Genomic DNA, 27,596 nt, shown 5'->3' with positions numbered 1-27,596 from the left:
CACACTTTCTCTTTTTTTCTTTGTAGTACTGGGTATTGAACCCACCCCAGCCCTACTTATTATTATATTTATTTATTTATTTATTTATTTATTTATTTATTTTGGTGGTACTGGGGTTCCTGGAAACCCTTCTACCTCCAGGGTACACTCCCAGACACCTATTTTTTTCTATTTTTATTTGAAACAGGGTCTCTTAAGCTAGCGAGGCTGGCATCAAACCTGCGCGATCCTCCTGTTTCCACCTCCCAAGCGTGGGGATTATAAGCGTGCGCCACCACGCCCAGCCCTACTTATTATTTTGAAATAGGGTCTCACTAAGTAGCTGAGGCTGACCTTGGGCCTGTGATCCTCCTGTCTCAGCCTCCCAAGGACTGGGATTACAAGAGTGCGCCACCATGCCTGACTGTTAATCTTACAGATGTACACTCTATGTAAAATGTCTAGCATGTGATAGATACATGGAAGATACTCAATGAATACTGGCTAGAACTGGTCATTGATGGAGGGCATCAGTGAAAACTGGAAAAGAAGCTGGGCGTGGTGGCACATGCTTGTCATCCCAGTACTTGAGAGGCGGAGACAGGAGGGTCACAGGTTTATTTTATTTTATTTTATATTTTTGGTGGTACTAGGGGTGGAACCCAGAGGCTTTTTACCTCCGGGTTATACTCCCAGACCTTTTTTTAAATATATTTTATTTGGAAACAGGGTCTCACTAAGTTGCTGAAAGCCTCACTCAGTAGCTGAGGCTGGCTTCGAACCCATGCAATCCTCCTGTTTCAGCCTCCCAAGCGCAGGGATCACAAGAGTGCGCCACCACTCCCGGCTAGGATCGCAGGTTTAAAGCCAGCTTCAGCAACTTAGTGAGACTGTTTCCAAATAAAAATTTTAAAAAAAGGTCTAGAGGTGTAGCCTGGAGGTAGAATGTCCTTAGATTCTATACCCAGTACCACCACCACCACCACCACCACAACAACAACAACAAAAAAAAACGAAAGAAAAGAAAAAAGGAAAAGGGAGCTACTTGCTTCAGATAGTCGTAGAACAGTTCAGGTTTATGCCTCACAAATAACCTATGAAAAAGATATTTTACCCCAACAATGGGTACTGCTTCAGTAATTTAAAAATAACTATTAGCTGGGTGTGGTGACACACACTTTTGATCCCAGCATTTGGGAGACTGAGACGGGAGGATCACAGTTCGCAGACAGCCTCAGCTACTTAGTGAGGACCTCTGCAACTCAGTGAGACCCTGTTTCAAAATAAAGAATACAAAACAGGGCTGAGCCGGGCGTGGTGGTGCACGCTTGTAATCCCAGCACTTGGGAGGCTGAGACAGGAGGGTCACACAGGTTCAAAGCCAGCCTCAGCTACTTAGTGAAGCTCTTAGCAACTTAGTGAGGCCCTGTTTCCAAATAAAGTATAAAACAGGTCTGGGAGTATAACCCAGAGGTAGAAAGGCCCCTGGGTTCCACCCCCTAGTACCACACACACACACACACACACACACAATAAATAAATAATAGGGCTGGGGTGTAGTTCAGAGGTAGAATGTCCCTGGGTTCCATCCTCAGTACCGCAAAAACCCCAAAACACCAAACCAAACCAAACCAAAACACAAAAGTACTGACGGAAGGACGCCTGCCTCGGCGGGCAGCTACAGAGCCAACAGAGACAGGAACACGTGCGGGACACATGGCACACCAAGATGCCCTCGCAGAAGCTTTATTTGGTGTGAGAAACAACAGAGGAGAACAATGGTAAAGGACAGTCGACGCGAAGTGCACACTGGAAAACCAAAAGGTCTCTTCTCAGACCTAAGTTTCTGGGCACCGAGGGTGCCTGCCTAAGAGTTTAAATGCCTGAGGAAAGGGGGGCGTGGGCGAGTACAAAACTGTCTTATTTACTGCGTCGTATTCCTTTCTAGCACAAAGAGAGAAAGGTGGTTGGGAGCTAAGGAGCCAGCAGGACTGGCGGGGGCCTGGGGCTGGAGGTGGGGGAGGAGATGGGGCACTCTCTCAAGGAGGATTATGTGACTGGTCCCCCCATGCACACAAAAACGGGGTCTTAGCGAAACTGAAGAGGACTGATCCTTAGACCAATCACATCTTTGCCAATCTCTGTGACCTGTGGGAAGGCGAGAGAAGAGCCAGTTAGGGATTTGGGAGGCTGAGACCTGACGAGCCCGTCGCCCAGGCCCCTGATGAGCACAGATGGCATCGTCCGTGAGGAGGGGGCGTGGGGGAAGCCCCTGCTCGCTCTCCTAGCTCCACCCCAGGGAGCTGGAACAAACAACAAAGACCGGCGTGCTCGGCTCCTCGAGGACAGCGCTTACCGTGGTGACCCTGCAGATCTGACCCTTGAACTCGGGGGTGTAGCAGGCCCCGCTGAGCGGGCACTTCTCCACCGGCTTGCCACGGTAGATGGGCCGGTAGGACGCAGCACAGATGTCGAAGGGGTTGTGCATGTCGTAGTTGAGCTGGTGGGCGTCCGTGGGGTTCTTCTCGCAGGCAGACATGATTTTTCGGGTCTAGGAGAGTCAGGAAGGTGCATTTAAGAGGACAGCAAGATGCCCCAACTCCTGCTAAATGTCATGGTGTCCTTGATGCAGCCCCACCCTTTGCACAGGATGTACGTGAACCGTGTTCCTGTCATAGCAGGACTGCCCCTTCCTAATTCCAACTGGCCCCAGGGACCTAGACCCACAGTCCTGCTCCAGGTCTGGGCACTGTCAGGGCTGGGCCCTGGAAGGGTTAACCAGGCTGCCGCTGCCCAGGAAGTACTTCTGGAGGGCATAGATAATAGATGCATATGCCACATAGAGCAGCTGGAATGGAGTACCTGGAACTGAGGCCCAAGCTGGGCTTCCCTGAGGGGCACTGGGCTATTCTAGCCTGTAGGTAACTCTCGCACTGATGTCGGAACAAGCGGCAGCGAGTCAGTAAGCAAACAGGGGCAGCGTCCCGTTGCCTTTTGGACTGAATGCTGTTCCACGTTTTATTTCAGGCAAAGACCTTGGCCTTCTGTTTTTCCCACTGAAGAGCAGATCCGGCCCTCTGCGGCCAGCCAAGGAGTTCCCGCCTACCTGCTGAGCCACCTCAGGCTTGGGCCCAAGCTCCAGGAGGCGGCGAGCAAAGGTGGCAGCTGTTTTGAAGTTCTTGAGCTTGAAGAAGAGGTTGAGGGCAGTCCGCAGCACCAGAATCATGTGCACAGGCTGCAGGTTGGAGTGGGTGAAATACGCTGCCATCTAGTGGACAGAGGAAGGAACACAGACCTTACTACACAGGTGGGCACTGCAGGCCGGCGGGGCGGCTCAAGACCAAGCCACAGGACGGGCTGTGAAAGAGAGGCATACTGCCTGGCCGTGGCAGGCTGATGAGCTGAGGGAGCAGGAGAAATGTCTCCTCTCCCCAGAGAAATGGACCCAGGTCTCTCTTGTTCCCAGAGCCACACGGGGGCTGAAATCACAGGCTTGAGGACTAGTGGAGGGAAAGGAGAGCCCTCACCTCGCAGATGCGCTTCTGCTGGTCCAGTGTCTCTTTGGGCAGCTTCTTCCTCTCTATCTCCATGGACAAGCCCACGATATACTCCCGACAGATGGTGACAAGCTGCTGGGCCTGGGGACGTGCAGGGGAGGGTCGTGGTGTGTGCGCACAGGCCGGCCAGGACAGCCTCGTGCAGCGCCCCGCCCACCTCTGCAACCCACCGCCTCTGCACCCGCTTACCTCTGCAATCTCCTGCTTATTGTCTACCACAAGAAGAGGTACACTGAGTAAGATGGACCGAAACTTCTCTACTGCCTCCTCGAACTTGCCGACGGTGGTGAGCTGGTAGCACAGCTGCAGCCGCTGGATGAGGTCGTTTAGCTTCAGGCCCACGGCCGGCACGCCATTCTTCAGCCCCGCGTCCCTCCTGGAGGGAAGCAGACTCAGGTCAGCAGCCAGGTTAGACTCGACTTCTCTTTCAACACGATGCCCACAGGGGTAAACCTGACCCCGCGGAGCAGTAAGCCAGAGATGGCTGCCTACTCTAACACCCTCACTCTGGGCCAGTCCTGATGGTCGCGGGCTGACATCTGGAGTATCCCCCCGGCTGGGGGCACGAGAAGCCAGGAGCCGGGCTTACCAGTTGCGGTTGGGGTAGCCATACATGGAAGGCAGGCAGGGCAGAGCTTGGAAGGTAGTGCGGCCACGGGCGAAGGTCTGGAGGAACAGCTGCTTGTAGGGTCCGAACTGGACTACTCCTACTTGGTCATGGAGAAGCTGGAACACAGGAAGGAAAACCTGTCAGCCTTGGGCAGGCACTTACTTCTCTCCTTAGTAAAATACTCAATTATAGGACCTGTTTTGTTACTTTTTAATTATTTTTGGTACTAAGCATTGAACCCTGTGGAGTTCACCTCGGAGCTACACACCTAGCCCTTTTACTTTTTATTTTGAAACAGGGTTTCATTAAGTTGCTGAGGCTGGCCTTGAACCTATGATCCTCCTGGCTCAGCCTCCCAAGGACTGGGGTTACAGGTCTGAGCCACCATGCCTGGCTCGGGACCTACTTTGTTTCACAACATCTGCCAAGTATTCCTGATAGCACTTGGCACGTAGTAAACACTGAATAAATGTTAGTGGCTATTGCCATTATTATGGTAACACATGGCTTCAAAACATACACTTGTTCAAGAAAGGGTTCTGATCTCACTAAGGTGAGCTAGAAGACAGGGTACATATGGCTTGGCAAAGGCCGGATGACCTGCCTTGCGAGGTCATGAGGCCCAGTGTAGAGCAGGGGAGGCAGGCTGCCCGGGGGCGAGCTCCTCAGGCAAGCACAAGCGCTTCCCTGGTAAATAACATACCCCGCCCTCGTGGGCAGACCACTTCTGTACGGTTAAAAAGATGAGCCAGCCGGGCGTGGTGGCGCACGCTTGTCATCCCAGAGCTTGGGGGGCTGAGACAGGAGGATGGCACAGGTTCGAAGCCAGCCTCAGCTACTGAGTGAGGCTCTCAGCAACTTAGTGAGACCCTGTTTCCAAATAAAGTATGAAATAGGTCTGAGAGTATAGCCCGGAGGTAGAAAGCCCCTGGGTTCCACAGCCAGTACCACCAAAAAAAAAAAAAAAAAAAAGAAGGGCTGAGATTCCTTCAGGAACTTACCCGCATGGCTGTTTCAAAAGAGCCTGCCAGGATGTGATCAACCGGAAGCTGAGAGTTGTTGCACCAGATCTGATGAGAAGCAGAAAACCCAATCCAAGTGAAACTTGCCCTTTCCCTTCCCAAACTGTCCTATTAATAGAAAAGTATCTGCTCCTTTCGACACACCAGTCGAGATTAACCAGCTCAGAAACACGCCTCCCCCGCGCTGTGCTCCTCTGCTTACTTGAGCTGGGCTTGTTCCCTTCGTTGGGGGCACAAAGAACCCGTCTTCAGCCCCACCAGCTGCACCCGGGGGGACGTCCTAGAAAAAAACCGAAAACGAAGTCCTTTGTCAAAGCCAACTGAGCTCTCTGTTCTGATGGACCTGATACACAGCCGTTATCTTGCTTCCTGCCTCTGTACGGGGGAGGCCCCGCTTCAGGAGCGGCCTCGCCAGCAACAGAGGGGCACACATTTCCAGCTTCCACACTCAGAGCTGCTGCCTTCCCAGCTGCCTGCCCTGGCTTTCTCCTCTCTCTTTCAAATGGGAGAGAAGTAGCAGGAGAGGTAGGTCCTAGATCGCCTCCTCTTTGGCTCCATCAGGACAAACGGAAGTGCTCACAGCACTAACTCAGAGCCTCTCCAATCCCCAAGGCACGATCAGCAGTAGGTTAGGGGAAGGCCTGCCCAGGCCTCTGGAGAGCTCAGTACATGTGTGCGGGCGATACGGCCACTGGGGGCGTGGAGGGAAGCACTGCACATACCAGCTCAGGCGGGAGCTCCAGGTCCTCTTCTACATCCCAGCCACCACCTTCTTCCTGACCCTTGCTAAGAACATCTTCGCCCAAACCTTCTGCAGCCTCCACAAACCCATCTGTAAGGAAAATCCGGATCAAAGTAGACCCCGGGGCGGCTCAGGCTTAGGCAAAGGAAAGCTCCATGCTGGGCTCCTGGCTGCCCCAGGTCAAGCTCTGGCCACAAGGCCAGCCCACCAGGGAGTGCGCCTCCCCAGGAGCCCTCCAACGCGCTCACCTTCATCCAGCTGCAGTTCCGCATCCTCTCCCCAGCCCTCGGTGCCCACGGTGTCGATGTCGATGTCAGCAGCCAGTGCTCCTCCCTTCCCTGTGGGGCAGAGAGCAGACAGTGGCCGGTGAGGTCTGAGCAACTGGACGGGCCTCTCTGTAGGCAGGTGCACACTCCTAACGCAGGCTAGGTCCCATCCACCTCTCATCTTAGGTGTTACCTATTTCTGTGGCATATTACATGGTGCTAACTTCGGAAAAAGGGCACAAACGAGAGGTAACTGGGCTCCCACTGCCAGAACCGGCTCTCAGGAACATTTGCTCTTTACCAGCTCCTGGAGTGGTGCGCGGCCCTCACTCAGGGCCCTCGCCAGCCAGGGTGGGGCGACGGCTGCACAGAGCACGTTGGGGTGGCCAGGCACGGCACAGCATCGACACTGGGCAGGGACAGGACAAGGGCAGCACTCCCTCCCTCCCCATGCCCTCTCCATGCCTCAGAGCGCGGACCCTCAGTTTCTAATACTGCTGCGGCTCTAACTGGCATTCCAGTGCTCCCTGCGGTACCACATAGAAGGAAAGACAGACGGACCCAGCGCAGAGAGCACTCCATGGCAGGTCTCAACAAACAGCACTGTGCTGCAGGGACGTGGGCACTGACCCTTGCTGGCGATGGAGCCTTCAAAGAATCCCTTGGACACCGTCAATAAGGGCCAATTGGTGTCCAGCGGCATGATGGGCGCAGGAGGCTGGAGCAACTTGGCATCAGGGTCGATGTCTGGAATCTGAGAGGTGGACACGAGAGGTCAGACATGACCGGCCCTCAGGGCCAGGCTGGGAAGGTTCCGAAGTGTCCTTGGGGCTCCTACTTCTCAGCCTCTCTGCACCCAGGTGGTGAATGAAATTCAGTTTTTCTTGATATGTGGTACTGGGGGTGGAACCCAGGGGCATTCGACCTCCGAGCCACACCCCCTGCCCTATTTTTAATTCTTTATTTTGAAACTGGGTCTTACTGAGTTGCAGAGGGCCTCACTAAGTTGCTGAGGCTGGTCATGAGCCGTGATCCTCCTGTCCCAGCCTCCCGAATGCTGGAATTACAAGCGTGCCCACCTCGCCCGGCTGTAAATTCAGTTTGGAATGGTCCCAAGACCTGAGCTAAGCCTGTAGTGAGAGGCGCATGTGGACAGACTCACTGTCTCCTTCTCAGGGTCGAACGTCTCCTTGAGGCTTTCAGCTTCTTCATCCAAGCCGTGGGTAGCAGCCGTGAGGTAGGCCAGGGACTCTGCACAGAGCACAGACATGGTGGCACGGGCACGTTTCCAAGTGAACGCTGGCCGGGCGGGGGGACTGCGAGTGACCCTCAAGAGATCCCCGCCCCAGTGCATGTGCTACATGCACCTAGTGAGGGCTGGGCTGATGACCTAACTTCTAACACACACAGCACAGTGGAGGGGAAGGATGTCACTTCCAAGACTGGCTCCCGAGTGCCCTCTAGTACCATGGCTCCGCGGGGCCTCGGCTGCCACGCTGTGAACGGCCCTGTGCAGAAGCCAATATGGCAGACAGCAGATCATAGGACCCGGGGAAGTGGCCACACCCACGCGGGCCAGTGTGGAGGTGGATTCTACCAGCCCGGGAGCTGGGGAGCTGGGGAGCTAGGGAGCTGGGGCCAGAGCTAAGCCATGCTGCGAATTGCAAGACAAAAGAATTTTTTTATTTTTGCAGTGCTGGGGATGGAACCCGGGGGCATTCTACCTCTGAATGCCCCATTTTTTATTCTATATTTTGAAACAGGGCCTCACTAAGTAGCTGAGACTGGCCTTAAACCTGGATCCTCCTGTCTCAGCCTCCCAAGCACAAGTGCAGGGATGACAAGCGTGTGCCATCACGCCGACTCCATTTTCACCATTCTTCTCTACAGCGTCTCATGTGTCTAGAGTGAATCCTCAAAACAACAGCAACAACCAACCTTGTGTGTGTGCATGAACAAGGGCGGAGAGCAAGAGCCTGGAGGCCAGGGCACTGTGCTGGCGCCTGGCCAGTCAGCCACACTCGCTGGGTGCCCACCTCGGGCCTGCCAGCCTCCTGAGCCCTCGCGGCTGCTTATGGTGTCTTCCTAAGGAGCTGGCCAGACTGAATGTTCTGGCTGCGTCTCCACCTGCCTTTGGAAACAAGCTTCCTGAGCACCGCATCAACATGCCGTTTCTCTTTAAAAACTGCACAAGAGCCGGGCGTGGTGGGCACGCTTGTAATCCCCGCGCTTGGGAGGCGGAGACAGGAGGATCGTGCAGGTTCAAAGCCAGCTGCGCTGGCTTAAGAGACCCTGTTTCCAAATAAAAATATAAAAAAATAGGTCTGGGAGTGTAGCCCAGAGGTAGAAGGGGTTTCAAGGAACCCCAGTACCACCAAAAAAAAAAAAAAAAAAAAAAAGCACAGTAATGGGCATTTGCACTTAGCGCTGTGAGTGCAAACTCATTATGAAGAGAAACCACGTCGGCATGGCGGCACACACTTGTAATGCCAGTACATGGGAGGCTGATCAGGAGGATCGCAGGTTCGAGGACAGCCTCAGCAAGTTGGGCGATTCTCAGCAACCCAGTGAGACCCTCTTTCCAAATAAGAATAAAACAGAGCTGGAGATGTAGCTTGGAGGTAGAATGCCCCTGGGTTCAATCCCTAGGAACACACACATGGGAATTAGGGCTGGGCATGGTGGTACACGCTTGTAACCCTAGTATTTGGGAGGCTGAGCCAGAAGGATCGCAGGTTCGAGGACAGCCTCAGCAAGTAGTGAGACTCATCAACCTAGTGAGACCGTTTCCAAATAAGAAATAAAATGGGTCTGGGGTAAACCTCGGATGTAGAATGCCTCTGGGTTCAATTCTCAGTAACACACACACACACACACACACACACACACACACACACACACACACACAAGGGATACTATTTCCTAAGGCCCAGTGGAGCGGGGAGACTGTGGACACACTCACTCTGCCCGCAGTTCTTCAGGATCCGCACTCGCTCCGACACGTCGCCCAGGTACAGGGCGTTCTGATAATGGCCGCTCATGTCCTTCCGGATCTCAGCTACTCCGCCACCAGCAAGAGAGGCACATTTTGTCTTCTCTCTCCTCTCCTCCCAGAACCCCCCCGACCCTGGGCCCGCGGCCTTACCGATCTTCATCATCTTCCGGAGCTTCTCCAGGTTACCAGTGATAAGGTAGAGAAAGGAGAGCTTGTCAAAGTTCTTGGTGCGCTGATAGCACATCTCCACAATCTGGTGGTTCCCCTGAAGCAGGGCCACTTCGCCCAGCTTCTCCCAGCAGTTCTTGTCATCCAGTGCTTTGGCGGCTTCCAGCGCAATCTAAGGGGATTGCCAGCAGTCGGTGTTAAGAGGACGCCTTGGGCCTGCTAAGCCCCGAGCCACTAGGTGCAGTCAGAGCAGACGCTTCCAAGCAACGGTCCCGGAGAAGCCCTACCCTGCGGCCACCCTAAGTCTCCAGGCCTCCTTTACTACCCACACACGGGCCCTCTGGACCAGGAACGGGACAGCCACCGCACATCCGCTCTCGTCCTCAGGAGCCCAGTCTGCGAGGCTCCCAGAGCTGCGCCCACAGGCCCAGCTCTTGCTTAGCTAGCTTGCCTCCTGCCTGCCGGGCGGAACAGCCACATGGCCTTTAGGAAAGGCACAAGGAATACAGAAGCAGCAGCGGGGCGTGTGGTGCTCACTGTAACCCCAGTGCTTGGGAGGTTGAGACAGGAGGATCGCAGTTTGTGGACAGCCTCAGCTACTGCTTAGGCCCTTTGCAACTCAGTGACACCCTGTTTCAAAATAAACAACAAAAATAGGGCTGGGGGTGTGGCTCAGAGGTAGAATGCCCCTGGGTTCATCCCTAGTACTGCAAAAAAAAAAAAAGTAAATAAATAAAATAAAATAAAATAGAGCTGAGTGTGGCTCAGAGGTAGAATGCCCTGGGTTCCATCCTGAGTACCACACAAAGAAAAAAAGAAAAACAGTAACAAAAGAAGGAAGTTCAGAACTGGAGAAACAGTTGTCCTAAGTTCATTCCCTCTGGAAATACTGCGGGCGGCCCTTTGGGCTGCAACCGTTAAGAAGTACTCTTCCACGGAGGAGGACAGTGTCAGGACTAACACGAGGCCTACAACTCCCTGTGCCCTGCTTCTACCCCAGAAGTCAGCCTGACGGGACGCAGCAATGGTGGGAATCCTGGGCAGGGGCAGAGGCAGGAAACGGCAGGCGCAGGCCAAGAGCAGCAGAAGGTGCTCAAGAGGACAGCTGACGGCCGCGCTGCCTGCCCGGCCCTGGCAGAAGCGGCGCCCTGGCCTGCCCATACCTCGATGTTGCCACACTCCAGAGCCAAGCTGAAGCGGGTTTTCTCGTCCTTGACGAAGTGCAGTGCCACCTCAGGATAGCCCTTCTTCTGGAGGTAGGCAATGATGGACTGGCCCACGAGCTTGGCGTTGCGCACCATGTGCAGCACCTGGGCGCGGAGGCGGAGGGCGGTGAGCTGGGGAGGGCAGCTGCGCCCCACCCACCCACCCGCCTGCCTGTCGTCCAGCGTGTACCTCGTCGTACTTCCTGTTGACCAGGGCCAGCTTGAACTTGAACTCGGTGGGATCAATGGTGAGCACCCGCGGGCGGCACTCGCGGTCCAGGCAGTACACGTTGCTGCCCTTCACGCGCGTCACGTAGATGGGCAAATCCAGCGTCCGGATGATCCCGTGGTCCCTGAGGGGCGGGGCAGAAGCCATGTGTGAGTGAGCAAGCTGGGGCAGGGCCTCTGCCCTCCATCACCCAGCGGGGGCTCTCCTCGGCCTGCTAGGGGCAGGTGGCTCCACCCTCAGAAGCTCTAAGTGAGGCAGAAGAGGCCGGTAGGTAGAGCTCTGACACACAAGGAGCAGCGGAGGCCACATTCTCAATGAGTGGCAGTAAGAAGACACAGACTCAAGCAAGCTGGGGGCGCACGCTTAGAACCCAGCACTGGGGAGGCTGAGACAGGAGGATAGCAGTTCACCGCAGCCTCAGCTACTTAGTGAGGCCCTCTGCAACTCAGTGAGACCCCACTTCAAAATAAAGAAGCAAAAATAGGGCCGGGGGTGTAGCTTGGGAGGTAGAATGCCCCTGGGTTCCATCTACTGTACCACAAAATAATAATAATAATAAAAAGGATATAGCCAGGCGTAGTGGCGCACGCTTGTAATCCCCGCGCTTGGGAGGCGGAGACAGAAGGATTGCGCAGGTTCGAAGCCAGCCATGCTGGCTTAAGAGACCCTGTTTCCAAATAAAAATGTATAAAAAAATACGTCTGGGAATGTAGCCCAGAGGTAGAAGGGCTTCCAGGAACCCCAGCACCACCACACACAAAAAAGATACAGATTAAAGCTTGTCCCTACAGTAATGCAACACTGAAAGGATAATGTATAGCCTTTGAAAGCATGTACTGCTTTAGAAGAAAACTGAAAAGAAAACGGCTCTATAAGAATGTAGTAGAGAGAAAAAAATTAAGGAGCCCCTATCTCAAAAGTTAAACCAAGCTGGACATGGTGGCTCACGCCTAGAATCCCAGTACTCAGGAGGCTGAGACAGGAGGACTGTGGGTTCGCGGCCAGGCTCGGCAACTTTCCACTCCCCTGCAACTTAGTAAGATGACTGTACTTCAAAAATAAAGTAAAGTAAAACAGGGCTGGGGGTTTAGGTAAAACAGGGCTGGGGGTTTAGCTCAGAGACAGAATGTCCCCGCGTTCAATCCCCAGTACCACAAACAGAAAAAAAAAAAGAAGAAAGGAAGGAAGGAAATGTTAGAAAATTAAATGGATACTATTCATTAGCAAAAAGCATTAAAAGCTATCAACTGCCTAATAACTATTATATTATGTGGTACTGGGGATGGAACCCAGGGGCATTCTACCTCAAGTTACATTCACAGCACTATTTTATCTTTTATTTTGAGACAAAGTCTCACTAAGTTGCAGAGGGCCTCACTTAAATAGATGAGGTCCTGGCTGAGAACCTGTGATCCTCCTGCCCCAGTCTCCCAAGTACTAGGATTACAACTGTGTGCCACCAGGCATGGCTTAGTGCCTAATAAATCTTTTTTTTGCGGGCTGGGGATGGAACCCAGGGGCATTCTACCTCTGAACTACACCCCCTGCCCTATGTTTTATTCTTTATTTTGAAACACGGTCTCACTAAGTTGTAGAGGGCCTAAGTAGCTGAGGCTGTCCGCAAACCGTGATCCTCCTGTCTCAGCCTCCCAAATGCTGGGATGACAAGCGTGCGCCACCACACCCGGCTTGCGCTTAATAAATCTAATCAAAGAAGTATAAGATCTCTTTAGAGAAAACTATAAAAATTTATTCAAAGACACTTCAGAAGACCTAAATAAATGAAGAGCTACTACATCACATTCACAGATATGGAAATTCAATATTGTAAAGATGAGGTGTCCTCAAATAGACATACAAGCTGAGTGTGGTGGTGTACACTTGTAATCCCAGTACTTGGGAGGCTGAGACAGAGAATTGCAGGTTCAAGGGCAGCCACAGCAAGTAGTGAGACACTTATCAACCTAGAGAGACCCTGTTTCTAAATAAAAGTAAAATAGGGCTGGCGCTACAGCTTGGAGGTAGAATGCCCTTGGATTCAATCCCAATAAACACACACACACACACACACACACACACACACACACACACACACACGGAAAGAGGGACGGAGGGGACTGGGGAGTAGCTTAAAGGAAGACTGCTCCTGGGTTCAGTCCCCAGTAAGAAATACAGATTCAAAACAATCTCAACTGAAATAAAAGGATTTTGATCTGTCTTATTATGGGTGGAATGTCATAGGCTGATTAATAAATGTGAAAAGGCAAACTTATTTGAAAATAGTCTAGCAATGTTTGATAAGGAAATAAAATGGGAAAGATTAGGCCAGGCGTGGTGGCGCACGCTTCTAATCCCAGTACTTGGGAGGCTGAGACAGGAGGATCGCTCAGGTTCGAAGTCAGCCTCAGCTACTCAGTGAGGCTCTCAGCAACTTGATGAGACTGTTTCCAAATAAAATATAAAGAACAGGTCTGGAAGTGTAGCTCAGAGGTAGAGGGTCCCTGGGTTCCATCCCCAGTATCACACACACAAAAAAGGGAAAATTAAGAAGAGCCATTTTACTAGATGTGAAGATTTAGCATAAAGCTACAAAAGTTAAGAAAGTTTGTGATTTACTGACTTATTTATTTTGCAGTACTGGGGATGGAACCCAGGAGCATTCTACCTCTAAGCTAAACCCCCAGCCCTATTTTTCATTTTTTATTTGGAAGGGGGTCTCGCTAAGTGGCAGAGGGCCCAAGTTGCTGGGGTTGGTCAGGAACCAGGATCCTCCTGTCTCAGCATCCTGGGTACAGGAATTACAGGCGTGTTCCACCATTTCCTACCTGGGTTATATTTCACACTTGCTTTTTGTTTTTGTCTTTGAGACAGGATCTCACTGGTTGCCCAGGCTGGCGTCCAACTTGAGAAGCTCCTGCCTCAGCCTTTCAGGTAGCTGGGACGACAAGCGTGCACCACCGTACTTGGTGTTGTAATTTTGAGAGATGAACAAAGACCATCCTGATGCCTCTAGCACGTCCACTGCAGACCAGGGACCTGGGGAGGCTGTGAAGGCAGCAGGCGACCCCACAGCTAGCTCCTCCCGCCCAGCCGCCGGACTCACCCCGTGGTGACGGCGTATTTGATGTGGTTGCTCGTGGTATAGATGAACACCCCGCTCTCATCCCAGGCCCCACTCTTGACACGGATGTTCTCGTGAATGTTGCACAAAGCATCCAGCTTGCGATTACAGATCACGATGGCTGGAGGAGGAGAGGGCATGAGCGCTGTGCTGGCAGGTGGTGGGAAGAGAGTGGCAGTGGGGCAGGGCTGTACCGCGGGATGGGGTCTACCGTGGGGCGGGGCTCACCAGGGCAAGGCTCTGCCTTAGGCCGGGGCTGTGTCACCAGGAGGGGTCTACTGCGGGGCAGGGCTCACCAAGACTCACCGTGTTTGGCCAGCAGTGCCACGTGAGACATGTCTGCTGACCAGATGACATATTTCACTTTGGAAATCTTCACAGACGCCAGGGTCCTGGCACGGAGGGAAGGGCAAACATGAATAGAACTGGTTCCCTTGGCCAGGGCCAAGACCCTCACCCTTCTCATCCACAAGAGTAAGCCCCAGCTTTTCAATGCAATACAAAACAGTCCCGAAAATGTGGCCACAGATTTATTTTTTTTGCAGTACTGGGGATGAAACCCAGGGGCACTGTACCTCCGAGCTCCACCCCCAGCCCTATTTTTTATTCTTTATTTTGAAACAGGGTCTCACTGAGTTGCAAAGAGCCTCACTAAGTAGTGGAGGCTGTCTGCAAACTGTGATCCTCCTGTCTCAGCCTCCCAAGTCCTTGGATGACAAGTGTGCGAGCCACGCCTGGCTTGGCTCACAGATTTAAACACTGGCTCACACCTGCCTTCTCCTCCTCTTTTGCTCCTTGTCCCTCATCCCTTGAGCAGCTAGGCTTTGGCCTCCATCTGTTTTGGCCTCTGGGCTGTGAGATCTCTGTTCAGGTAAGTACTACACAAGAGGAATATACGGCCGGACATGGTGGCACTCGCCTATAATCCCAGTACTTCGGAGGCCGAGAAAGCAAGATCAGGGGTTTGCAGCCAGCCTCGGAAATGTAGGCCCTGAGCAACTTAGAAAGACTGTTTCAAAATAAGAAATTAAGTCCGGCATGGTGGCGCATGGTTATAATGCCAGTACTTGGGAGGCTGAGACAGGGGGATTACAGGTTTGCAGCCAGCCTCAGTTACTTGGTGAGGCCCTCTGCAACTTAGTGAGACTGTTTCAAAAACTAAAGAATAAGCCAGGTGTGGGGGTGCACACTTGTAATCCCTGCTCTTAGGAGGTTGAGACAGGAGGATTGCACAGGTTCAAAGCCAGCCCCAGCTACTCAGCAAGGCTCTCAGCAACTTAGTGACACCGTGTTTCAAAATAAAATATGAAATAGGTCTGGGAGTGTAGCCCGGAGATAGAAAAACCCCTGGGTTCCACCTCCAGTAGCACCAAATTAAAAAAAAAAAAAAAAAAAGGAAATTAAATAGGGCTGGGGGTATAGTTCAAAGGTAGAATGCGCCTGAGTTTAATCACCAGTACCACAAAAATAAGAAAATAAATACACAAACTGTGTATGATGGAGCATGCTTACATCTCCAGTACTTGGGAGACTAAAATAGAAGGATCACCGCGATGAGGCCAGTCTCAGGAATTTAAGAGAGATGCTGTTTCAACATAAAAAATACAAAGGGCTTGGGTGTAGCTTGGAGGTAAAAGGATTCTGGGTTCCATCTCCAGTGCCAAAACAATAATGACATTAAATGTAAACAAGCCCTTGCTATAAGGAGGCTCGGGCAGAGGAGCAGAGCCCCCGCGCCTGCCCGGCCCGCGCCTGCACACTGACCGCTTCTGCTGCACGTCGAAGAGCGTCACAGAGTCGGAATCCCGCAGCAGGAGGTTGCCTGTGCCGGCGTAGAAGATCTCGTCGCAGTTGGGCACCTGCACCTTTTTGGTAATCTCATTCTTCAAATTCTTGATGAGAAGCTGCAACACATAGCACAGACGGATGAGAAGTGTCACGAGAGGAGAGCCGGCAGCTCCTCAGCTTAATAAGCTAGGCCAAGTTAATCATGCCAGGGAGGCCATTTATTTATTTTTGGTTGTAGGGATTGAACCCAGAGGCATTCTACCTCCTAGCCACAGCCCTGGCCCTATTTTATTTTTTAATGTTGAAACAGAGTCTCATTAAGTTGCTAAGACAGTCCTTGAACCCGTGATCCTCCTGTCTCAGCCTCCGAAGTACTGGGATTATAAGCAACCATGCCTAGCTCCTTTATACCATTAAAAAGAAATTTAAAAAACCACACTGATAGCACCAACCGAAGTCTGAGTTTCTCAATCAATCAGAGAGAAAAAACAGTACTTCTAGGGATGAAATTTTTTCTAAATATTTTCTTAAGCACTTTGCTTATTTTATATTAGATCTATTACTTTTTTTTTTTTTGCAGTAACTGGGGATGAAACTCAGGAGCATTCTACCTCTGAGTTATTCTCCCAACCCCTATATTTTATCCTTTATTTTGAAACAGGGTCTCACTGAGTTGCAAAGGGCCTCACTAAGTATTAGCTGAGGCTGTCTGCGAACCACGATCCTCCTGTCTCAGCCGCCCAAGTGCTGGGACTGAACTATTACATTTCAGGGACTACAGGGATAGCAGGACAAGGAAGGACAGACATCTCCTCACCCAGGCCGCCCACTCAGATTTGATGTTGCTTTTAGGATAGTCAAGAGTGTCTTAGCTTGGTTCCGAGGCCCAGAGCCACAGTAGTGTCAACCTAATAAGATACACTTTAAGCCCTGTTCCCCACAGGGACGGTGTGGGGCTCAGGACACAGGAGGCGCCCAGGGCTGCCCAGGGCAGAGAGGAAGCATGCCGCCGTCTCCCACCGCCGCTGCTCCCCGCTGCCGGCCTCACTCACCGAGTGCATCCGATCGAGCACGGCAAAGCGGTTCCGAGCCACCCACACAGCCGTCAGGCCTGAGGACCGTTTCCCTTCGGGGGCTGAGGAGAACAAAACCAAGGGGCTGGAGCATGTGGGGCGCCGCTGGCAGGTGGCAGAGTCAGGTGCCACGTGCAGCCAGCCTCGCCGGCCCCATCTTGGCTTCGCCAGTTCAGCTGCCTCCTAACGAATTCAGCCGTAACCTGAGGCTACTGTGGAGCGACTCTCCCACCCCACCCGCCAGCCCTCACCCTGCCAAGCCACCTCCTCCCAGGCCAAGTGCCTGCACAGCAGCCAGCACCATGTCCTGGCAGAAGGGCTGCCCATCCTGGGAGACAGCCACTCTATCAAGCTAACGAGCAGGCCCCCAGGGCCCCCGGCCAAGCTGTGTGTGGCAGCGGCTGTCACTGCCGAGGACCTCCTATCAGAACCAGCGGGAGCAGAGGCGGCCCTCCCCAGGACCCAGGGCGCAGCTGCTCTGCTGCCTTTAACATGCAAAAGCAGGCCTTGGGAGGGTGGGCAGAGTGGGGCAGAGCACCCCAACTCCAGTGCCAGCAGTTAGCACCCAGCTGCTACAGGGAAGTGTCCACTGGCCATCCTGTTACCCTGGAGAAAAGCTGGAACCCTTCAGAAGTTGGAAACAGACACTCCCCCCGCTTAGAGACGCTTGTAAAGGATGCAGAGAAATACTTTTATCTCTTATGCTAGCAGAAAACTGGTCTGTATCATGCCAGCCTTGCCTGGTCCTCCTCTGGTGCCTGGAGTGGTAGGCAATTTACCAGTGTCAGGACATCCTAAGAGGCACCTCCGCCCTGGAGTCTAGGTGCCCACCAACCTCTGCTTCCCTCCCTCCTCTGTCGCTCCTCATCAACACCTCTAATTATCATCCCTCTCAGAGAGCAGCAAACGGCAAAGGGAGAAGCTGTTAGTGGGAAACAGTTGGGAAAAAAGAATGGGTGGGTTGGGAAGGACCCAACCACAAGACATACTTGGAAATGACCTGACTAATTTATAAAGGAGAGGCTGACTTATGGGTACCAAATACATATAGGTTTTTCTTTTTCTATGAGCACATTTATTTTATTCTACTTATTTATTTATTTGTAGTACTGGGACTAAACCCAGGAGTGTTCTACTTCTGGTCTATACCCCCAGCCTTTTCATTTATTTGGAAGCAGGGTCTCACTAACTTGCTGAGGCCGGCCTCAAACCTGTGATGCTGGCTCAGTCCCCCAAGCACCGTTCCTACTGGCCTGTGCCACCGTACCGGCTGTGAGCATCATCTAAAGATGAGTGAGTTATACTAGCAATCATAATGACCTGGTGGCCCTTAGGAAGGGCAGAGCTGGCCAAGTATTGCTGCGGGTGTGCTGAGGGCCCAGAATGTCACCAAAGCCCAAAGTGTGCTGGTGAAGGCAGGACCTGCTGGGGAGTCCCTGACATGCTGACGCCCCGGTCCGTGGCGCGTCAGCCAGACTCGCTCTGTGAGCTCGTCCTGGCGGGAAGGACATCAGCGAGGGATGCTGGTGATGAAAGACCCAGGCAGGGGTCTCAGCTGGATCTGGGGTCCCAGGTGGGGTGCGGGGCTGTGAGCAGCCTCATCTTTTTGACATGCAAAAGGAAGCAAATCGGATCTGGACGTGGATGGGAGAGTATAAATCTCTAGTCCCAGGATGAGACATTGCAAGATTGGAACCACATTTTTAGATAAATGAAACCACCAGGGCGAGAGTCATATTGGCTGACAATAAACGAGGATAACATGCTGCGCCGAAAGAGAAAACGGAGAGTGTCTAATAACCAAATTATAAAATATATATATCTAGCTGGGGTAATCAAATGGAGGGAACATGAATATTTCACACCCTGGTCGCCTCTGAGTCAGCCGTCAGCAGCACCTGCCAAGGGAGCTGAGTGATGCAGCCCGGCTGGGGCAGGCGTGCGGGAGGGGCCGGCGCAGGGGGCAGCGGGCACCCACCGTCAGGGTTCTGGGAGTCCGCGTCCTTGGGGATCGCGTACAGATCATAGGTGCTGTTCTCTAAATTGCTGGCTCTCTGTGAGGAAATGGGAAATTACACTTTTAGCAAGGCGCACCCTAGGTACCAGTTTATCCTTCCGGAGGAAACAGTTCCATTACACGGATAACAGTGTCAAACGACTCCTCGCGCCCTTCACCCACAGCATATCCCAATGTCTCCTCATCCAAGAACCACAGGGCTTAGCCAAACGATTCAGCACGCTCTCCACGTTCCTCTGTCCTCTAAAGATGCAGAGCACATCGGGATGGGAAACGGGATTAAGCACTTTCTGACTCACAAATTAAAAGCCTCAGATCCCTAAGATCCTGGGGTCCCACGTGGGGATGCATGCTTGTCAAAAGTTTGCAAGAAAAAAGAAAAAGACACTGAAGAAAATTGCCAGGAGAGTATGGGACTGCTAGCTATCAGGTACCAGAAGGGTTTCAACCTTTTAAATTTGGCCAGAGAACTAAACTTAGAATGTTAGCATGATGCCCCCCCCACCTCCTCTCTCCAGATTGTGTGGCAACAAAAGTGGAAGCTATGACTCCTCTGAAGGCGAATTCACTGAGAACTCCCTTTCAAAATCTTCTGTTTTACCCAAAGGGAAGGATCCGGATGAGCGCTTCCTTTGCATAGGCCACAGCTGTAAATACTGCCCCATCACTTGTGGGGATCTCTCTCTTTTTATTTTTATTTTTATTTTTTTTGTGTGTGGGTCTGGGGATGGAACCCAGAGGCATTTGACCTCTGAGCTATAGCCCCTGCCCAATTTTTTATTCTTTATTTTGAAACAGGGTCTCACTGAGTTGTGAAGGGCCTCACTAAGTAGCTGAGGCTGTCCACGAACCCTGATCTTCAGGTCTCAGCCTCCCGAATGCTGGGATTACAAGTGTGCGCCACTACGCCCGGCTTTGGGTCATTCATCTTGACGCTACATGACGTTTAGATGCTGCTACCTTAGCTCTGTGTTCACAGACCCTCAGGATGCTGATGCCTGCTGAAGTTTACCAGGCTTAAGAATATTCACTGTGCTGTCTCTTGCAAAATGGCCATTAAATAGCTTCTAAGAAGCCACTGCAGACTCCGCAGAGCAAGCACTTAGGAGGACTCCACGGTCACTTACTGTGCACAGTAGGACTGCATTTTCTGCTGGATTGTACGACATATTGAACACTGGGAACTTGGAACCACTAAAGATAAACAGAGAAAGAAGAAAGGGGGGAACAGGTATAAGAACAGGAGGAGGAAAGAAACTACCTCTTTATTTTCTTCTTGTCTAATCTGTAAACACATACTCATCACTTTTATACTTGAAATAAAAATAAGGTAGTACATTTTTTCTTTTTTCTTCAAAGCTTGGGGACTTTGTTTAAAAAAGCAAGCCTGAGTACAAAACCAATTTTTCCATAAAATGAGGGTTAGCAATCACTATAGCAAGTGGGGTTGGTTCTGCTTGGGCACAAATTCCTACACATGACTGCAGTGGCCACCAGAGGAGCGTGGTTTGTCCCTGGCAGGTTTCTCCTGTCCCTGGACTGCTCGCATAAACCATCTTTTGATGGGAGTGGAGCTGGAGGGTGGTGATCAAACCCACACGCCAGTGTGTGCCACCATGAATGTTTTAGCATGCTGATGCAGCTGGCTTTCCAAAAGGACAGCTCCTTTTGCCAGGCTTTCCAGAGGTTATCATATCTTCAGAGTTAAGAGTTTCCGGAGACATATATTCTGGTTTAGGGTTGTGTGCATTCTGCTGGAAAGCAAAGGAAGAGTTCCGGGAACCCATAACTCTTGCACAAACCTCTGTCCTAGCACTTCTGGCCCCGCACTGCGACTATTCAGACCCCTCGCTCCGCTACCTGAGTTCCCTGGCGGAAGTGCCACAGGAAGGCAAAGCTCTTGCCAAGCCAGGACTCTACCCGGGACCCCTCTGGTTGGCAGGAGACCTAGCAAGAGACAGCCAGATCTACCTTCGCAACTGCATCACGGCCACGTCTTTGGAGCTATTGAAATCCAGCTGGCGTAAGAACCGGTCCTTGACGTAATGTAGCATGTTGCCGTGGACCGCGTAGGCGGGCCGCTCCCGCTCCAGCTTAAACACGATCATGCCACCATCATGGCCTGGAGGAGGGCAGAGAGAAGTGAGCTGAGGGCAAGAGAGCTGGAAACAGGAGGACAGGAGGCGGATTGTACATGTGGGTGAAAACCAGAGGGACCGGCTATTCTACTTCCCTTTGTAACCCTACTGCACATTTACTGTAGACCAAGCCAATGAAGGATCTCCTCCTTCCCCCCTCCCTCCCTCCCTCCCCTCCCTTTTGTGGTACTAGGGATTGGACCCAGAGTCAATCTACCTCCAAGCTACACCCCTATCCCTATTTTATTTTATTTATTTATTTTGTGTGGTACTGGGGATGGAACCCAGGGGCCTTCTACCTCCAGGCTGCACTCCCAGACCTATTTTTTATTTTTATTTGGAATCTGGGTCTAAGTTGCTGAGAGCCTCACTAAGTAGCTGAGGCTGGCTTTGAACCTGTGCGATCCTTCTATCTCAGCCTCCCAAGTACTGGGATGACAAGCGTTCGCTACCACATCCGGCTCCTTATTTTATTTTTGATTTTGAAGCAGAGTCTCGCTAAGTTGCTGAGGCTGGCTGCAAATTTGTGAGCCTCCTGTCTCAGCCCCCAAAGTGCTAGGATTACAAGCCTGAGCCACCATGCCAGGCCAAAGAATCACTAATTTTTTGTGTGTGGTACTGAAGATGGAACCCAGGGGCATTCTACCTTTGAGCTACACCCCCAACCCTGTTCTTTATTCTTTCTTTCTTTTGTTTGTTTGTTTGTTTTGGTGATACTGGGGATGAAACCCAGGGGCCTTCTACGTCCGGGGTACACTACCAGACCTATTTTATATTTTTATTTGGAAACAGGGTCTCTTAAGCAAGGCTGGCTTCGAACCTGGGCTATCCTCCTGTCTCTGCCTCCCAAGAGTGGGGAATACAAGCATGGGCCACCACGCCCGGCTTTATTTTTATTTTGAAACAGGATCTCACTGAGTTACAAAAGGGCTCACTCAGTAATAGCTGAGGCTGTCCTTGAACCACGACCCTCCTGTCTCAGCCTTCTAAATGCTGGGATTACAAGTGGGCGCCACCACACCTGGCTCAAAGAATCAGTTGATATCTTATAAACTCTGAACTAAGGCAAGGGGGAAAAAAAAAGAGAAAATAGTCCTTACCTGCGGCAAAGAGGTTGAGGTTGGGGTGGGCAGCTAGGACCCAGAAACGATCATGGTCCCTGCGGAAGGTCTGAACCCCAGTTCTGGGAAGGCAAAAGAAAAATACACCAAAAAAGATGTTAATTCCCTAGAAGCCTTCAGCCTGCCATATTCAAGAACACTGGATGGTAAACCTACAAGCTAATTTAAAAAGCAAGTAGCACATGGTAAGTAAAGGTATATATCGAAAAAGTCTACCAAGGGCAGAAAGAGACTTCAAACGGACCTTATTTTTTTTAATATTCAATTTCCCCTATAATCAGAGTTTTCTACTGTATTCCTTTCATTCCATATTTACTTCTGCAGCTAAACTGAGGCAAGGGGACAGAAGAACATGCTTCGACTTGGAAAAGAAGAAGAGTACAAAAGGAAATTTCGATTTGATAAATATTTATTTACTTATTTACTTACTTACTTATTTCGTGGCACTGGGGATTGAACCCAGGAGCATTGGACCTCCGAGCTACACATCCAGCCCTATTTTATTTTTATTCGGAAATGTTTTAGACAGTTAATGAGAGTCTATTTGCTGAGGCTGCCCTCAAACCTGCAGTCCTCCTGTCTCAGCCTCCCAGGGATTACAGTGGTGGCCTTCACACCCGCCTTCTATTTGACTGAAAATCAGCAAGTGTTGGTGATTTTTAGGTTCCCTCAAGCTTCCGTAATACGTGATTTGCCTCGTGTTGAAGGTGAGCACAGTTCTGAAAAGAGCGAGCAGACGAGAAAGGGCTTCTCCTGGGCTGCTCGCTTACCGCTTGGACATGTCCCAGACACGGATGCTCTTGTCCTCGGAGTTGCTGAGGATCAGCTCCTGGCGAGGGTGGAAGACGGCACAGGAGACGTTGTTGTAATGGCCTCGGCACGTGTCCACCTCCCACGCCTTGGACTCTGAGGACAGAAGGGGTGCACCGTCACAATCCTCACCACCGTGACTGGCCACCAGACCCAAGCACCTGACGACCTGCAGCCCCGACATGCTCTTACTCCAGTGCTAGGTCCTACTTCAAAAGACTAGACTAGCCGGGCGTGGTGGGCAGCTCGTCATCCCCGCTTGGGAGGCAGAGACAGGAGGATCGCGCAGGTTCGAAGCCAGCCGCACTGGCTTAGGAGACCCTGTTTCCAAATAAAAATATAAAAATAGGTCTGGGAGTGTAGCCTGGAGGTAGAAGGGTTTCCAGGAACCCCAGTACCACCAAAAAAAAAAAAAAAAAAAAAAAAAAAAAAGGACTAGACTAGGAACTTTGATTTTGTGGTACTAAGGATTGAACCCAGGGACATTCTACCTCTGAGCTACACCCCCAATCCTTTGTGGTTTTTTTGTTTGTTTTTTTGTGGGTCTGGGGATGGGACCCAGGGGCATTCGACCTCTGAGCTACAGCCCTGCCCTATTTTTTATTCTTTATTATGAAACAGGGTCTCACTGATTTGCAGAGGGCCTCATTAAGTAGCTGAGGCTGCCCACGAACCGCGATCCTCTAGTCTCAGCCCCCCCGAATGCTGGGATTACAAGCATGTACCATGACACCTGGCCCCTCAATCCTATTTTATTTGTTTGTTTTTACACTACTGGGCTTTTCTACCTCTGGGCTATACTCCCAGCCCTATTTTATATTTTATTTGGAAACAGGGACTCACTAAGTAGTAGCTGAGGCTGTCCTTGAACCCAGTCCTCCTGTCTCAGCCTCCCAAATGCTGGGATTACAAATGTACGCCATCACACCTGGCCCCCAGCCCTATTTTCACTCTTTATTTCAAAACAGGGCTTCACTAAGTACCTGAGGCTGGCTGCGAACCTACGATCCTCCTGCCTCAGCCTCCCAAATACTAGGATTACAAGTGTACACTCCCAGGCCCAGCTTCTAACTTAGCAACCTAATAGGGTAATTCTCCTCCCCGCTCATTCTCGCTCTGCTCTGTCTGCGGTGTCCTGTGATGGAACCCAGGGCCCGGCACATGTGGCACACACTCTCCCACAGGCTCTGCCCAGCCCTGTGATAGGGCACTGTCTTCCTGTGTGCCTGCCCCTTTCTTTCATCTGCACTCTGGCAATGATACCACATCTGCTCCATCATTCCTTAGGCTTCTAGCCTGTTGTATTCATCCTGCTAGCATGCACCCCTGACTGCCATTTTAGGACAAATACAAACTCCGTAGGACGGAGGATGCTTTCGTGGGCTCAGCTGGGCCTGGACCCACAGCCTGCTCAGACCAAGCGAGCACTAGCCCACGAGCCGCCCTCAGCCCAAGACAGGCTGTGCTGCTTCAGCCGGCCGCCGCTAGAGCCTGAGCAGCATCGAGCACAGGGATGTCCGTGAATGCTTGTCAACTGCACAGACGGAGTCTCACGCTTAACTGCGTCCGCATTCCTCAGTCACGGTATCCACACGGGAACGGGGCAACGTCTACGCTCACAGGATCGGCGTTGGGGAGGAAAACAGCACAGCGGAGCCGGCTAGCCTACGATGCGGTCAGAAGACACCTTCCCGACACCTGACCTGCTCACCGTTCATGCGCCAGATCTTCACCTGCCGGTCATCTGCCCCTGACACGATGAGGGGCATCGTTGGGTGAAAGGCAGCCCAGTTCACGCCACGGTCATGACCCTGGAGAGGAAAGAATTTTTTCCAAAACAGCTTCATAACCATTACTTAAAGCAAAGGAATGAACCACACTAATCAATAAAAATATATCTGATTTCTGTTCATGTGAAAAAGACCTAGGGATTATGCCAGTTTAGAACATTAGAATTAGAATATCAATCTACCCAATACTATTGCAAATATCCATGGGAACTTCCGGATGTTTCTACCCCAAATTCAGCTTCATTCACACTAGGCTGTTCTGCCTTGGGTTCTGTGTGTGTGTGTGTGTGTGTGGGGGAACCAGGGGCTTTTCTACCTCCAGGCTCTACTCCCAGACCTATTTTTATACTTTATTTGGAAACAGGGTCTCACTAAGTTGCTGAGAGCCTCACTAAGTAGCTAAGACTGGCTTCGAACCTGCACAATCCTCCTGTCTCAGCCTCCCTAGTGCTGGGATTACAAGCGTCCGCCACCATGCCCAGCTACTGTGCCTTGTTTTGTTTTGTTTTTTTGGTGGTACTGAGGATGGAACCCTCTACCTCTGGGCTACACTCCCAGACCTATTTTATATTTTTATTTGGAAACAAGGTCTCCTAAAGTCAGCCCTGCTGGCTTCAAACCTGTGTGATCCTCCTGTCTCTGCCTCCCAAACACGGGGATTATAAGCGTGTGCCACCACACCTGGCTTCTGCCTTGTTTTTTTGTTTGTTTGTTTGTTGACATATACCTTATTTCCCCAACTATTCTAGTTAGGTTGATGGAGTGTGCTTATAACCCCGGCTACTGGGAGGCTAAAATAGGAGGATTGAAAGTTCAAAGCCAACCGGCACAAATTAGTGAGACCTTGCATCAAAATAAAAAATAATGAGAAAAGAGGATCACAGTTCATGGACAGCCTTAGCTAAACTTAGCGAGGCCCTTCGCAACTCAGTGAGACCCTATTTTAAAAGTAAAAAAAGACTAAAAAAATAGGGCCGGGATGTAGCTTGGAGGTACAATGCCCCTAAGTTCCATCCCCAGTACTGCACATAAATAAACAAATAAACAAACAAACAATCAAATGGCTGGGAATATAACTCAGAGGTAGAATGCCTCTGGGTTCAACCTCCAGTATCAAAATAAGTAAATAAACTTAAGACTGTGTCTCAAATTCAAATTTATAAAGGGGGGGGGGGTCCTGGGGATGAAGCTTAGTGCTAGAATACACTTGGTATTAATCTCTAGTACCACCAAAAAAAGTAACTCTCGAAGCTGGGTGTGGTGGCGCACGCTTGTAATCTCAGTACTTGGGAGGCTGAGACAGGAGGATAACACAGGTTTGAAGCCAGCCTCAGCTACTTAGTGAGGCTCTCAGCAACTTAATGAGACCTGTTTCCAAACTTAAAAAATATAAAATAGGTCTGGGAGTGTAGCCCAGAGGTAGAAGGCCCCTGGGTTCCATCCTCAGCACCGCAAAAAAAAACAAAAACAAAAACAAAAACAAAAAAACCCACAAAACTTAACAACTGCAAATTTTAGGATATCCTATACTCCGTTTAGATAGTTGTATTCTGTACTGTGACAGAATCATACATAAAGCTGTTGTGACTTAAAAGTATTCTAAGTGGTTAAAAGTAGCTGGGTTTTTAGAGTCAGGCCCAAATTAAAATCCTAGTTTTTTCATTTACTATATACATGTGAGCTGGGGTAAACCACTCAATTTTTCTAAATCTCATTTTTTGATCTATAAAATGAGGTTCATAATACCTCCGCAGTCAACAGCCTGGAGGATTAAACTAGCTATTTTTTATTTTAGGAAAACTAGTGTCCTTCTGGGCTTGGCCTCTCCCCGCTCGCGCACGGTGTACTTCGCAGCTCTGAGCTTCTTCCTGGTGCCCTTGCGAGGGACCGCGGGCCCTGTGCTAGCTTTCCTCCTGGCTCCCCGCTGAGTCTGCCGGGAGGCCTGCACTCCCAGAGGACAGAGTAGAAGGTGAGAGTCAGCTCACCCGCACCTCCTTCCTGTGCCTCGGACAGTGCCTGGCTGGCACATCAGAAGTGTTTGTTGAATGAATAAAAATATGCAGAGCATGCTGCGACCTGCCCGCGACAGTCCCGGCAGCCCGGCCCGTGTGCAGAGACGAGTACCTCCAGGACATGCTTCACCACCGCGTCCGTGGTCCCGAACAGGTCGACCCCCGTTATTCCTCTCACGTCCGACTCCACCGCGCCAGGGGACAAGTTCTTTTTCCTTAGACCTTTGAAGGGGCAGGGAGAGGATGAAATCTGCAAACATCATGTCCTCAACAAAGATGCAAAGGCAGGGGCACAGAAGGAACAGCAGCAGACGAGCATCAGGAAGGGAGCGGAGACTCGGGCTGAAGACAGGAGAGCCCTACGGAGCACCTGCCTATTTCTAGGAATGCGCAAAGCTCTACATCCACCCAGTTCTCTTGTACTCCCCCAACTGGGATCTCCTCTGAGCAGGCTCTCGACTCCCAAAGCAGCCCACTTGCACCTGCCCACGTCCCATTCTTCTGTGTTCTTGACATGCGGCCTTGAGGGCAAACACCAATGCATGGTCAACTGCACAAAGCCCGTGACAACATTCTTCCTCCTCTCAAAAATATTTTGAAGAAAAGACACCTGGGGAGGCCACAGCTCAATGTGTCTCAAACTAGAAGCTTTGAGGCCATAATGGGGAAGTTACAGTGGCTTCTAGGAACAGACCTGGCCTATGAAGGACAAAACAGCTATCTGTCCAGAGGATAGTATGGAGCATCCTCTGCAGAAGAGCCTTAACAAGAAGCCAGGAAGAGCTGTACTTACGCTCTCTACTTGACTCTGGAACAGAGCTTGGGATAGTTAAAACTTTCACATCCTTTTAAGTTTTTGCTTAAAAAGGCTGATTCTAGATCTGAAAATGTATTTTGTATGTATTTTGCCATCTTAGGACAACACCTTACATTTGAGAAGCACTTTGTGGTTT

The 27,596-nt window shown here is 51.1% G+C and overlaps 1 protein-coding gene across 2 annotated transcripts in view; it reads right to left on the bottom strand.

Moving 5' to 3' along the window:
* Positions 1-2,067: 2,067 nt before the first annotated feature.
* The window catches only part of COPA (COPI coat complex subunit alpha), a gene marked incomplete at both ends in the record, with an annotated part of 39,607 nt that continues 14,078 nt past the window's right edge, over positions 2,068-27,596 (bottom strand). The window contains 27 exons of one of the 2 annotated variants that reach the window (XM_080691934.1): positions 2,068-2,127; positions 2,336-2,530; positions 3,086-3,247; positions 3,507-3,617; positions 3,726-3,912; positions 4,126-4,262; positions 5,148-5,216; positions 5,371-5,448; positions 5,891-6,000; positions 6,159-6,248; positions 6,807-6,930; positions 7,339-7,427; positions 9,139-9,234; positions 9,322-9,511; positions 10,503-10,649; positions 10,735-10,897; positions 13,877-14,044; positions 14,191-14,286; positions 15,659-15,798; positions 16,735-16,817; positions 18,734-18,809; positions 19,900-19,966; positions 20,744-20,894; positions 22,011-22,093; positions 22,802-22,937; positions 24,553-24,652; positions 26,756-26,865. In XM_080691934.1, the coding sequence (XP_080548060.1) occupies positions 2,068-2,127; positions 2,336-2,530; positions 3,086-3,247; positions 3,507-3,617; positions 3,726-3,912; positions 4,126-4,262; positions 5,148-5,216; positions 5,371-5,448; positions 5,891-6,000; positions 6,159-6,248; positions 6,807-6,930; positions 7,339-7,427; positions 9,139-9,234; positions 9,322-9,511; positions 10,503-10,649; positions 10,735-10,897; positions 13,877-14,044; positions 14,191-14,286; positions 15,659-15,798; positions 16,735-16,817; positions 18,734-18,809; positions 19,900-19,966; positions 20,744-20,894; positions 22,011-22,093; positions 22,802-22,937; positions 24,553-24,652; positions 26,756-26,865 (3,218 nt within the window). The remainder of the gene's footprint in view (positions 2,128-2,335; positions 2,531-3,085; positions 3,248-3,506; positions 3,618-3,725; positions 3,913-4,125; positions 4,263-5,147; positions 5,217-5,370; positions 5,449-5,890; positions 6,001-6,158; positions 6,249-6,806; positions 6,931-7,338; positions 7,428-9,138; positions 9,235-9,321; positions 9,512-10,502; positions 10,650-10,734; positions 10,898-13,876; positions 14,045-14,190; positions 14,287-15,658; positions 15,799-16,734; positions 16,818-18,733; positions 18,810-19,899; positions 19,967-20,743; positions 20,895-22,010; positions 22,094-22,801; positions 22,938-24,552; positions 24,653-26,755; positions 26,866-27,596) is intronic. The other variant, XM_080691935.1, reaches the window with a different exon arrangement.

Source organism: Muscardinus avellanarius (genome assembly GCF_963383645.1).
Source record: "Muscardinus avellanarius genome assembly, chromosome: 3".
NCBI classification, from domain to species: Eukaryota; Metazoa; Chordata; class Mammalia; order Rodentia; family Gliridae; genus Muscardinus; species Muscardinus avellanarius.
The sequence above is the reverse complement of the archived record's forward strand: the minus strand, read 5'-3'. Positions and strand labels throughout refer to the sequence as shown.